At 34.6% G+C, this 13170-nt stretch overlaps 1 protein-coding gene and 1 non-coding gene across 7 annotated transcripts in view; both read right to left on the reverse strand.

The window, feature by feature from the left end:
- Window positions 1-1510: 1510 nt before the first annotated feature.
- On the reverse strand, window positions 1511-1616 carry LOC143241162 (U6 spliceosomal RNA). Its single transcript, XR_013022226.1, has one exon. It is a non-coding gene; the product is annotated as a U6 spliceosomal RNA (small nuclear RNA).
- Window positions 1617-2714: 1098 nt separating this feature from the next.
- Window positions 2715-13170, reverse strand: part of LOC143239829 (C-Jun-amino-terminal kinase-interacting protein 4-like) — a 118534-nt gene continuing 108078 nt past the window's right edge. For all 6 annotated transcript variants that reach the window (XM_076481384.1, XM_076481383.1, XM_076481380.1 and 3 more), the window contains 2 exons: window positions 10372-10479; window positions 2715-3802 (listed from right to left, as the gene is read on the reverse strand). In XM_076481384.1, coding sequence (XP_076337499.1) covers window positions 3696-3802; window positions 10372-10479 — 215 coding nt within the window. In that variant the 3' untranslated portion in view covers window positions 2715-3695. The remainder of the gene's footprint in view (window positions 3803-10371; window positions 10480-13170) is intronic.

The raw sequence follows: 13170 nt of genomic DNA on the forward strand, positions 1-13170 counted from the left end.
AAAGGTGGAAACTCCATAGTATGTGGGAGACCTTGAAGCCATGTGTTCATATAGGCACCCATTTACTACTTTATGATTAGAAATATAATAGGTAGTAGAAGTTTGAAGGAAGACTGAAGAATAATTTCCAGTCACGCAAGAGCTAAAGATGATCTAAGAAGGTTGAAACATTGTTCTGTACTTTATTTTGAGAATACGTTTTTAAAGTTTTAATCAACCTGCTTAAGAAAATTTGAATGCAGCATACCATGCCACCAATGATTGATCAAGGTTTAAGTTCTGAGAATGCACCCTGCAGTGGACTAGTTGGTTGGTTAGTTGGCATATACTGGTGTAAAACAACTGGTAAAAAATGGGAAAGTAAAATTAATATAAAAATAACTCAGGTTTAAATGAAAAAAATCACAAGATTCAGTTAAAAAATTTAAATCATCACAAATTAAAACATCTGTCAACCTGCAATGTCAGGGGAAACCAGAAGAAAAGATAAAATTTGTCACTCACAATCATAATGCAGCATGAAGCTATTGAAGTCAGAAGCAGATAAAAGAAAATGATTAGTTATAAAAACTGTGATGAATGCATAGCCTAGTTAGGACAACTTTGTCCTTCCAATCCTTACAGAAACAAGATGACAAAGAACCAATGATTGATGTTTAAAGGGCAGACAAGGTTTAAGTTCTGCCACATACAGATAATGGCTGGATATGAAGACCTGCCTTCCTCAGATGATTTAAAGAAAGGTCACAGGTGGAGATGGAACTGTTGAGACACCCAACTATCTACTGTAGACTATCTATTCCTAAAGAGCATGGCTCATTAAGGAAGAAAGACATAACCACAGGTGGGATGCTGTGGTAAGGATCAAAGTTTAATGGCATACTGTAAAGAATGTTGCAAGCAACAGAGGTGGAGAGGGGGCTCATGAGACTCAGTGTACAAACTCTGGACTGGAAAAGTGTGGAAAACCCCCATGCAGAAATGAAGCCTTACATGGTGAATGGGATCTAGGTTCTGGCAGAAACACAGACCAGAGATCCATAGTTTAGTTTGAAGCGAATGAGAGCATGATAGATCTGAAGCATGGAACATCAATTGAGTCCACAAGAGGTGGAGGAGAGGGCATCGAGGATGCTCAGTATCCTCATACTCTTGAAATGTAGCTGCTTTACATGAGGAATAAAAGTCAGCTTACTGTCATAGTTAAAACCCAAGAACTTTGCCTAAAGGACCACGGGAAGAACAACATCACTGAGATGGAGCTTGGGATTAGAGTGTATACCATACTGGTGGCAAAAGTGTTTTGGAGAAAGAAAATGTAAAACTGCAGACACAAGTTGTAGAAGTCATCAACACAAAGCCTGTTTACAACAGTAGGAGGAGGTTGTGTAGTGATAGCATTAATCTTGATACTAAAAAGTATGATACTTAAGATATAGCCTTGAGATGCTGCAAGTTCCTGTGAAAAAGATCAGGAAAGTGTCAAAATCACCTGTAGAGTAAAAAGTTAAAAAATGTGGAACACTTCATGATTTTGTATGTCATCCTTGCACAGGACCCATGTTAATCTTCTATGTATCATTTAATTTTAATATATGTACCAGCAAAGCAAGTACCCCTGCAGTGGAAAGGACCTTATAAAGTGTTCAAGTGAATGTACTATAATGTGTATGTGAAGATCAAGATCTACCATGTAAATCTGTTGAAGAGATACATCATGAAGGAAGAAGACCTGAAGACTGCAGCTATTGAGGCACAGATGAACATTGCAGATGTGACTGTCACTGATGTAGAATCAGAAAATGGCAATTTTATTATACAAGATAAAGACCTACTAAACCTAAGACCACTAGATAGAGATGAGATATAAATAGAACATCAGCATTAGTGAAGAACTGACTGGCAAGCAGAAGAAAAAGCTACAAGAACCTGTTTCTATCAGATCAAAGACACTGTATGAACCTGTTTCTGTCAGATAGAATACACTGTATGAATGTGTTTCTGTCACATCAAAGAGACTGTACATATATGTTTAAGTTTCTCTAACATTAAGACTTCTAACAGTTTGTTTCACTTATAGTGGTTTTATAGCAACTAATACAAACAGCACTGTGTTGTTCGATTAGTATACAATGTATTTTATAGGACATCAAATAATAAATACCTGTGTAAGTGAACCTAGTGTGTTATAGGAGGGCTGCAGAGGCAGTTGTTAATTGTAAATATTTAAATCTTATGAAGTGTTGTATAGAATATTTTTCATTCAATCAGCTACTGTTGTCCAGAATAAATACCTGTAGGTTATATATTTTATGTGGATCTGTTATGGCTGATGATGTGTAGGTTATTTATTTCGGTGGATCTACTACAGATCATGATGTATAGGTTATATATTTTATGTGGATCTACTACAGATCATGATGTATAGGTTATATATTTTATGTAGATCTCTTACAGGTGATGATATGTATGTTATATATTTCAGTGGATCTTCTACAGCTGATGATGTGCAGGTTACATATTTCAGTAGATCTTCTATGATTGATGATGTGCAAGTTATATATTTTGGTGGATCTTCCATCGTGATGATGTGCAGGTTATATTTGTGTTCGTTTGTTTTTGATATACAGGTTTTAGAGAAAACTTATACATTTATGAAAATACAATTCTTCTTTGACTGATAAAGTAAAATAAATGAGACAAGTACCAATAACCATTTTTAGACAGAAGTTTTATTATCTTATGGGGGGTGAAAGTAATAATCAAATGAGAAGAATCACCTCACACACAAGTTTGTCAAGAAGCAATAGCCTAAAGTGGTGTTTGACATTACAAAATTATAAAGTCATCACAGGATATTTATTAGAAAAGGGATAATATATGCCAAATTTTGCACAACATTTGGGCATATTGGTGCATGCATAATGTCTCCTTCAAATGTGTGCACACTTAACACCAAGTGTATTTTGATTTACTGTTTGGAGGAAAGCTATACATGAAGGAAAAGGATATTAAGCTATCAATTATATCCACAGAAAAGAAACAGTGATGTGTTAGTTACATGCACATTTTGTGAGAAATGTCTATTTAACTCTTAGTTGTAACTCATGCTTACACATAAAAAATAAACTTAATTTGATCTGATAAGGAACATTGGAAAGAATGGTGACAACTGGTGTTAAACATAGCCTTGAATTACAGTTTCAAAACATGAAATTCAATAGCTACTTCTGTGTCCTCACTATACACAGATGGCTCTACAGATAAGGCTTACTGCATGTCACTGTTGTTGTATATCTGTGTGGATTCCTATGAATTTGGTTACAGAACAAATTATACATTTACACAAAAAGTCAGGGGGTAACTGTGAATTAGGTTTAAATTGTTAACAATTGTTTACACCATTTATCTTGAATGACCATAATTTAAAACATTAATACTTTTTATTTTTTTACAGAAAGTTAAGCACTGATATTAAGCACCAAATAACTTAATAATTATATTAATATTTCCCACGTTTTATAATCTATAACAAATGCTTACAAAATCTTTAACAAATTAAGTTTCTCTTCATGTGCCTTCCTTATTGGAGTGATTACCTTAACAACAAACTATCAGAAGGATAAGACTGGCAAATCAACCTGATAGAAGATCACTATGACACTGACTGGCCAACAACCTGGTACAGAGAATTATTAGATGGCTGTGACTTGCCAAACAATCAAATGACTTTGCTCTCCCTTAGATGTCGAGAAATGTTTGTTCTCCACCATTGAATCTTCCGTTTCTTCTTCATCCTCTCCTGTTAAAATATCAAATGTTATAATTATCTAGGAAAAACAATAATCAAGTCACTTAAATATGTAAAACTAATTACAAGAGACATTTCTTTAGCGTCTCTGAAAGTGTCCTATTTCAAGAATAAATAAACCCAAATATAAGATACTTTCATATAAGATGCTGGGTTCTGGCCTACAAAGTGTATAATTATTCTCCAATTTCAAGGCATATGCAACTTTTAGTGACACAATGACATAATAAATTTCAACACAAGAGTTCCTTACATGACATCATTTTAGTGTATACTGGCTGGCTGAAAGAAAATATACTACTGGATAGTGTTAAAAGTGGTTAAAACATTAATCAATAAATGGAACACAACACTTATCCACAAATAGCATCAATATCATAACTAAAGCTGTTTTTTTTTCATTAAAAAGCAATTATATAAACTTGTATCCATAAAGACCTCACTTCCTTTCACTGCCATGGTTAATTAGCTACATCATACTATTCATCAGTAATTTATATTTTATACAACTGATTACTGATTAGCTACTGTTTTCAAAAAGGCTTGAGGGGCGATATTTCTGTGTTAGTAGTGGCCAGAATTCAATCTTGGGTATTCTAGGTAGAAGATGATGCATTATTACTTGACCAAAGGAATCACCAGTTAAACGGTTAAGATCCAGATATAATTCCTAGCTACAAATGATACGGAGACACAAAACAAACAAAATAAAGTGGAAAATAAAGGCAAGAAAGTGGAAGGTATTTAGTTTAGAGATAGTTCATATTTACTGGCAGAGAAACTTGGTGAATGGATAGTAGGCAGAGCAAAGACCATGGCCAGTGACAACTGTGATGATGGCTATGTTGAAGAGAAGAAGCATGGCAATGGTGTTTGACATGGTATATCAATAAAATACAACAGTTACAGTGTCACCTAGGGGCTGGAATCATGGAATCCAAGGTGTTAGGAAATTTGCTGCAAGAGAGAAAGAGACCTACTAAACAATTTCATACAATATAACACAATTAGGGAACCTCTAGATGAGTGGTTAAGATCTAGATTCAAACCGTGGGTAGTGCTAAAATGAAAAGGGTTCTTCGTGATGATCTAAGAAGGTCAAAACATTGTTCTGTACTTTATTTTAATTAAAGTTTTAATACTCATACCAGCTGTCTTGAGAATACAAGTTGACAGATGTCTTCCAATCTGTTTCTGAAATATATCATATATGTGTTCCTTACTTCTAACTCTCCTCATGTCCACAGTTCTTTCAATATCTGCATTATACCTCATACTGTTTTTCTGTAAAGTAAATCAATGATTGAAAATCTTGTATTTGCTTGTGGGACTTCTTGGTAAACAAATAATACTACCTGCAGGTATCTGTTCTAATCACGTGGTCTCTCATGGCACATGTTCTTCAGCATGCTGTTTAAGACTCCACTGACTTTCTCACAATGTCCATTACATCTGGGTTGTATGGGGTGATAAAGAATTGCCTAATGTTGATCAGTTTGCACACTGCTTGCATAATTTCTGACATAAATTGTGTCCCTCTGTGCTTTAATACTTGTTTTGAAATGGCTACTCTACAGAACACTTCTAGGAGGGCTTCTGCTACTCTCTCCATCTCTATCTTTGGTAGTGATATGAATTCAGGGTAACATGTCACATAGTTGTCTACTGTCAGCACATACTGGTTCCTCTTGTCAAATACAGAGGTTAGTAATCCAGTCAAGTCTGCAACCGCTCTGCTGAATGGCTTTTATATGAAAGGCATCTCACCCAGTAGCTCCTTGGCTGCCTTTCCACAAGCTGTTATCTTTTGGTTGATGTCACATAACATGCAGAATCTGATCAAAATTTTATAGCCCCAGCCAGAGGAAGTTTTTGGTTATTCTATCTTCTGTACTTTTTATTGTTCTTCCACAATTGACTTATGAGCCAACTTCATCATTTTAGTCCAATATTCTGATGATACTGTGGTCTGTTTAACTTCTCTTGTAGAATTGCCTTGATAGATTTGTTATAGTGCCCCCTTCTGGTTCTAACTACTTTATGTCTCTTGACCCCATTTTGTGCTCAACTTTCTTCCAGGTATTGTCACAAAGTTTCTAAAATGAAGGGTCTTTCATCTTTGCTTCCTTCAGTTCCCATATACTTACATTTGGGATTTGGCCTTTTATGACTTGCAGAGGTTTGATGTATTACTTGCTTTTCTTTAGCTCTTGTGTGAATGGAAAATTTTCTTCACTTCTGTCTCTTCCTTCTGTCTGCCTCCTTCAAACTTCTACTGCCTACTATATTTCTAATAACAAATTACTAAATTGGTGCCTATATAAACACATGGCTTCATGGTCTCCCATGTAGTTTAGAGTTTTCACCTTTATTCATACTTATTAATTTCATACACTATTACACAATTAGGGAGCCCCTAGATCCTAAAACAAAAATGATTATCCATGATGACAAAGATGACCTAAGAAGGTTGAAACATTGTTATGTACTTTATTTTAATTAAAGTTTTAATATTTGTACCAGCCATCTTGAGAACACAAAAATGGTTCTTCTCAAGAGTTTCTAACATTATTACATGACTAGAGAACTCCAGGTTAAATGGTTAAGATATAGGTTCAAACTCTGATCACTACTAATACAGAAAGAGTCCTACTTGAGAAGTTCCTATGTATGGCAGCGTAGGACAAAAATTACTTATTAACTAATATCTAATCACATTCTTAACATGATCAGAAAATAAAAACAAATTAGTTAGGTAATCATATAGTTTACTAAACATCACAGTGATTCCATTTAAATTGTTAGCACACAGGATTCTATACAAAACCAGAGATCTTTTGAATAGTTCACTATTCTTTTTCAGGAGAATAAAGACTTACGTTTAATAAGTATAATAAAATGCATGGGCATCACGTAAACTGAATGTTCAATATCAGTTAGCTTTTAGAACTAGCCAATCATAACCCACAGTTGCTGGAGTCAAGTTTAGTTTGTGCCATATGTGCACATAGTACATTAATAACTTAAGTGGGATAAAACTTATAAGAAATGTTAATGAACTTTTATAAAGATAAAATAACAGTAAAAGATGATAGGAAAATGACAATGTGACACAATATATGAGAATAATATCAAATATAGAGGATTTAAAGCATGAATAATGTTCAGTACTTTTAATTATGAATTTAGTTTTGAAAATCCAGTTTGATGACACTTTGTATTACACTATTTAACAGTGCTATCCAGTAAGCTTCTTTAATTTCCCTGTTTCTGTTAGATGTAACATTACGTTTCTATACCACAAGTTTAATTTCTTCAAGAACATATCCAGGCTTGTTACAGCATCTTGGAACTGGAACTTATATTAGAACATATATAAAAGGAGAGTAATGAATACTTGTCTCCTGCCCAAATGTTATAATGTCATCAATTCAGTGTCTCCAGAATGTTGGTTTGTCTTCTCAACTTTCTAACAGATTCTTCTCTATGTCTCCCACATAATTGACATAGATTGGTGCCATCATGGAAGTGTGTAACCATTAAACAAACGAGATTCATTTCTGTATTGTCATTATAGAGATTCTGTGCTTTAACAGAGATGCTTCAATACCCTAATGAATGGTAAAAAAACTTACACACATCATACTCATAAGTACTTACACAGATCATGCTGATGAAGAATAAAATAACCATTAAAACTTACACAGATCATGCTGATGAAGAATAAAATAACCCTTAAAACTTGCACAGATCATGCTGATGAAGAATAAAATAACCATTAAAAACTTACACACATCATACTGATAAGTACTTACACAGATCATGCTGATGAAGAATAAAATAACCATTAAAACTTACACAGATCATGCTGATGAAGAATAAAATAACCATTAAAAACTTACACAGATCATGCTGATGAAGAATAAAATAACCATTAAAAACTTACACAGATCATGCTGATGAAGAATAAAATAACCATTAAAACTTGCACAGATCATGCTGATGAAGAATAAAATAACCATTAAAACTTGCACAGATCATGCTGATGAAGAATAAAATAACCATTAAAAACTTACACAGATCATGCTGATGAAGTATAAAATAACCATTAAAAACTTACACAGATCATGCTGATGAAGAATAAAATAACCATTAAAAACTTACACAGATCATGCTGATGAAGAATAAAATAACCATTAAAAACTTACACAGATCATGCTGATGAAGAATAAAATAACCATTAAAAACTTACACAGATCATGCTGATGAAGAATAAAATAACAAAAACTTACACAGATCATGCTGATGAAGAATAAAATAACAAAAACTTACACAGATCATGCTGATGAAGTATAAAATAACCATTAAAACTTACACAGATCATGCTGATGAAGAATAAAATAACCATTAAAACTTACACAGATCATGCTGATGAAGAATAAAATAACCATTAAAAACTTACACAGATCATGCTGATGAAGAATAAAATAACCATTAAAAACTTACACAGATCATGCTGATGAAGTATAAAATAACCATTAAACAACTTACAAAGGTCACATAACAGAAAATTGGGAACTTTTTATTATTCACTAATGTGATGGACCACAGTAAGTTGTTCAGATTTAAGAATAAACTCTGCATTTAAGTTTCAACCCTCAATTACCAAACTCTGTTTTAGTAAATATTCTTTTCAGTTACTGTACTGATTAATGGCTTAGCAATTCATAACACCCATGTAATTAAACCACATCTAACTGAATAATCTTCCAGCTGAGAAAAGGTAGTCCTACATGTGTTATAAGCAGAAGTAACTAAACAGATATGTTATAGCAACATGGTAGTTCTCCTATAATGTAAACTCTAATGATATACATTTATATCAGTACTTCTATGTAATGTTAAAATAATAAACATACAATATTAAAATCATTTTAAAATAATGATACTACATGTTACAACATGCCACACGTCATCTTCAGGAGTTAAGTTACAAGTGATAAATTTCACATTTCATATTTTCTTAAATATCACGTGATCTGTCTAATTTTATATTTGTGGCTAAATAACAGAACAGGTCTTACCACATTCTTAGACAGATAACTGCCAAACCTTCATCTCTATTTAATAATTTATCATTCTTTTCATATTTCGTTACTTCCAACTACTTTAAGTATTAGTATTATAGTGAAAGTAGAGATTCCATTTCCAACCATTCATTTTATTGATACATCATACCTAAACAAGTATTTCCATTTTACACTTATACATACAAAATGAGATAATATATAAAGTGAGTTTTTTTGATAAAACACAAAGAGCAGTTAAAGAAGATTTAAACCAAGTATTGTAGTGAGTAAATTCACTAATATGACAATAATAAACCAAGGTATCACACTGAAACCAAATTATGATAAAATTAAAATGGAATGTTTAGCATTGCCATATATTCCAGGTCTAACTAATGGTTTATTTGAAATTAAAAACAACAACAAATGGTTTGCTCTTGGGTTTGTGTCGACAATACAGAAATAACTAAACTAATGAAACTGGAAGAAGAAACTTCTTTAGAAAACAGCTCAGTGTACACTTACACTGTTGTCAGAAATAGAAACTACTTCAGAAAACATCTCAGCATACACTTACGCTGTTGTCAGAAATAGAAACTACTTTAAGAAACATCTCAGTATACATGTTTACATTGTTAACCAGTAGCTAACAGATGGCATGAGATGGAGTCTCTTAATGTTAGTATGTTGTTGTAAGCAAACATTACATAAACCTCTATCCTTATGTGGAGATCACTGTGTGCTATTTTATTGTTGTTGTTTTTTACATGGTTTTCTAAAGTCTTCTTTGGTTTGTTGATAAATGCTACAAGTTTCTTTTGTTCAGTAGAACAAGCTGAGTTTTCAGAAATAATGGCAGCAATGTTCTTTTCACAATTCTCTATTACAGATATAGAAAACTTTTGTGCAAGTTTCATAAGTGTAATTGGCATGGAATGAAGGATTTTCTTCCATTGTGAACAGAACAGTTTGTCACTGGTTCCTATGGTAACTGGTGGATTCAAATTAAGAGATATAGGTATAGTTCCACTTTGTCCTAACACATCGATACGGTGGATGTACTACAGTCTTTATCATTCAGGATTTATCCCACTTAAGTTATTCATGTACTATATGCACATATGGCACAAACTAAACTTGACACCAACGACTGTAGGTTGTGACTGGCTAGCTCTAAAAGTTAACTCATACTGAACATTCAGTCTACATGATGCCAATGCTCATACCCATATAATTCATTACTGTCATTAAATATAACACTTAATTCTCCAGAAGAACAATACTGAACTATTCAAAACATCTTGGGTTTTGGGTATTATCTGAAAACCATGACAATAACTGATACCTGTTCATGACAACTTAATTACTTCTCACAAGTGTATCTAAAGTAAGCCTTGAAAGTATCACATGACAATTAATGATAAATAGAAACCAGGAGGTTGAAACTATTCTCTCAAAAAAACTCTAAAGTCACCAGACCCAATTACTTACCAACACGGAAGTCGACGTACCCTTCACCACCAGAAATAACCAACATCTTCTGTGGTTTAGCTTCAGCATTAACATCTTCACTGTTCTCTGGTTTCTTTCGACTTTGTCCTGTATATCAAAAATATGTTTGTTGTTCAATGTTAAGAATTTTTTATACATGTTCTAGTTATGTGTAAAAATACAGAATAATCCACTGTTGTGACCTTCACTTCAAACACATATGCAAAATTATTTTTGAATGTAACAGATAAAAAAAGACAGAGAACTGTGAAACTACAGATGATATGAAAAGACAGATTGGTTGGTTGATTTAGTGTTTTATGGCACAAAGCAGCTAGGCTATCTGTGCCAAACATCCGGTAAATAGGTAAAAATAAAGTAAATGTAGTAAAATTCATAAAAGGAATGAGGGTAAAACAAAACAGCATTTAAGAACATAAATAGCATAAAACCAATGTTGACATCCAGTCTACAAGTTAATAATAACTCACCAGGATGACTAAAGGGTAGTTCAAACAGCAGCATTAGTCACCTGAAGTTGGCCTTTCCAGTCCTGGTGTCGAGTTATTTAATGTTACGGGCATTTTCTAATTTCAAATTAAATTAGAGAGATTGTGACTCTTAAAAGGGAACCACATTAAAAAAGGTTTAATGTATAAATTTAAAACACTTAAATGACATTAAAAAAAATATTAATGGCCTTTAAAAAACTAAAATCTTTATCAAGGAGGACAGTGTCACCATCACCAATAACACTGTATAATGTTACAGACAAACCTTGAGACCAAACAGTGTTAAAATGGTGCCATCGTCGGAGTCGTAACGATGGCAAGAAAGTAAAATGTTGCTTATAGTGATCTGAGTGTTACATAGACTACACACTGGTGCATCAGTTTCAGATAAAAGAAAACGATGAGTTAATAAAACATGACCAATGCGTAGTCTAGTTAGAACAACTTCCTCCTTCTGATCCTTAAGGCAGCAAGAAGGCCAAAGTCCAATACAGGGTTTATTTAAAAAAGCTTGTTTTGCATTGCTCACGCCAAGTTGACTGCCAGCTGGCACAGACACAAGCCTTGAATAAAGGACCACAGTCCATGTATGGAATAGGCACAGTGGTGATAGTGCCAGAGCTGCCGTGTCTGCAAGCTTGTTCCCGCGAATACCAACGTGGCTTGGTATCCAGAAAAACTGGATAAAAGTAGATGTTAATGACAAATTGGCCATTCGGTTTTGAATATCAGCAAGAATAGAGTGTGAACCAACTTGAAGCGATTCCAGGGCCAGTAGAGAACTAAGCTAGTCAGTATAAATTGTGCAATTGATGCACTGCTTAGTTTCAATATGATCCAGGGCAACAGAAATGGCATACAGTTCAGCAGTGAACACAGAAGTTGTAGAGGGATTCTGGGCACAAGCACCGAACCACAACAAACCATGACAGAGCCAACAGAGTCACATGATTTGGAACCTTTCATATAAATTAGAATGGAAAATTGTTCGAAAGATGTTCAGTAAATAAAAGACGGTACTTGCAACAGTGAGAGGGAGTTATTCAGTGATGGCATTAATCCTTATACTGAAAAGTGTGACACTCAAAACACAGCCCTGAGGGACTCCAAGTTCCTGTAGAAAAGTACTGAAAAGTGTCGAACTGACACGAACTTGGAATTTCCTGTCTGTTAAGAAATTTTTAATAAAAATGAGCAAATGACCACGTAACCCATATATATGGAGGTCTCGCCCAATGCCACACCTCCATGTTGTGTCATAAGCCTTCTCAATGTCAAAGAATACTGATTACAGAGGCAGCTCATTAAAGCAACTGGATGGTAGTTTGAAGAAATCATGGGATCCTTCCCAGGCTTAGAGAAAGGTAGGACAATAGCCTGATGCTAGGCATCAGGAAAAACATTCTCCTGCCAGACCCAGTTAAAAACAATCAGAAGAATAGCAAGAGAAGCAGGAAATAAATGGCACAGCATTTCATAGTGTACATCATCAGGTCCGACAGGTGTACTGCCAGACCAATGAAGAGGCAGTTTGAATTCCACCAGTGTAAAAGGATGATTACAGTCTTACAGAAAATCAGCTCAAAAGGAAAGAGGATGATTGCTCTGCCTGAGTTTTGATGGGTAAGAAGGTGGAGGATAAAGTAGAAGTGTTAGATACCTGGGAAAAGCTTTCACCTGGAGTACTGACAATGCTCTGTGTATCAGCTACTTCCTGGCCAGCAGAGAGTAAGATTGAGAGGGGGACAGAATTATATTGCCCACTGACCTTTCAAATCTTGTCCCATATGACTTTGGAACCAGTGATAGTAGATATGCTGGTTGCAAACTTAATCCAAGAGTCCTTCTGGCTTTGATGTCTCACCCAACAAGCATGTGCACGGGCCTGCTGGAAAGTGATGCGATGCAAGAGTGTGGGGTACTTACGAAAAGTATCCCAGGCCAATTTTTGAGCCATCCGTGCCATGTCACAGGCAGGATTCCCCCACAGACAAGGATACTGTGAAAACATGTCGAGGTTTTAGGAATACACTCAGCAGATGCTTATATAATACAGTCAGTTACTGCTGCCACACAGTTGTCTATTGATGGCTGACAGATGATGGTAGGATCAAGTTCTGTGAGAGCAGTGAATGAAGGCAAGTTTGCTTGATCCAGTTTCCACTTGGGCATGCGCATCAGGTGTCATCAATCATGACCATTCTCTCTCAAAAGTATATGAAAATGATCACTGCCTCGCGGGTTATTGTCAACCCTCCATGAAAAGTGGGAGAACAATGAAGGGGAC

This window comes from Tachypleus tridentatus, chromosome 13 (assembly GCF_004210375.1).
Source record: "Tachypleus tridentatus isolate NWPU-2018 chromosome 13, ASM421037v1, whole genome shotgun sequence".
NCBI classification, from domain to species: Eukaryota; Metazoa; Arthropoda; class Merostomata; order Xiphosura; family Limulidae; genus Tachypleus; species Tachypleus tridentatus.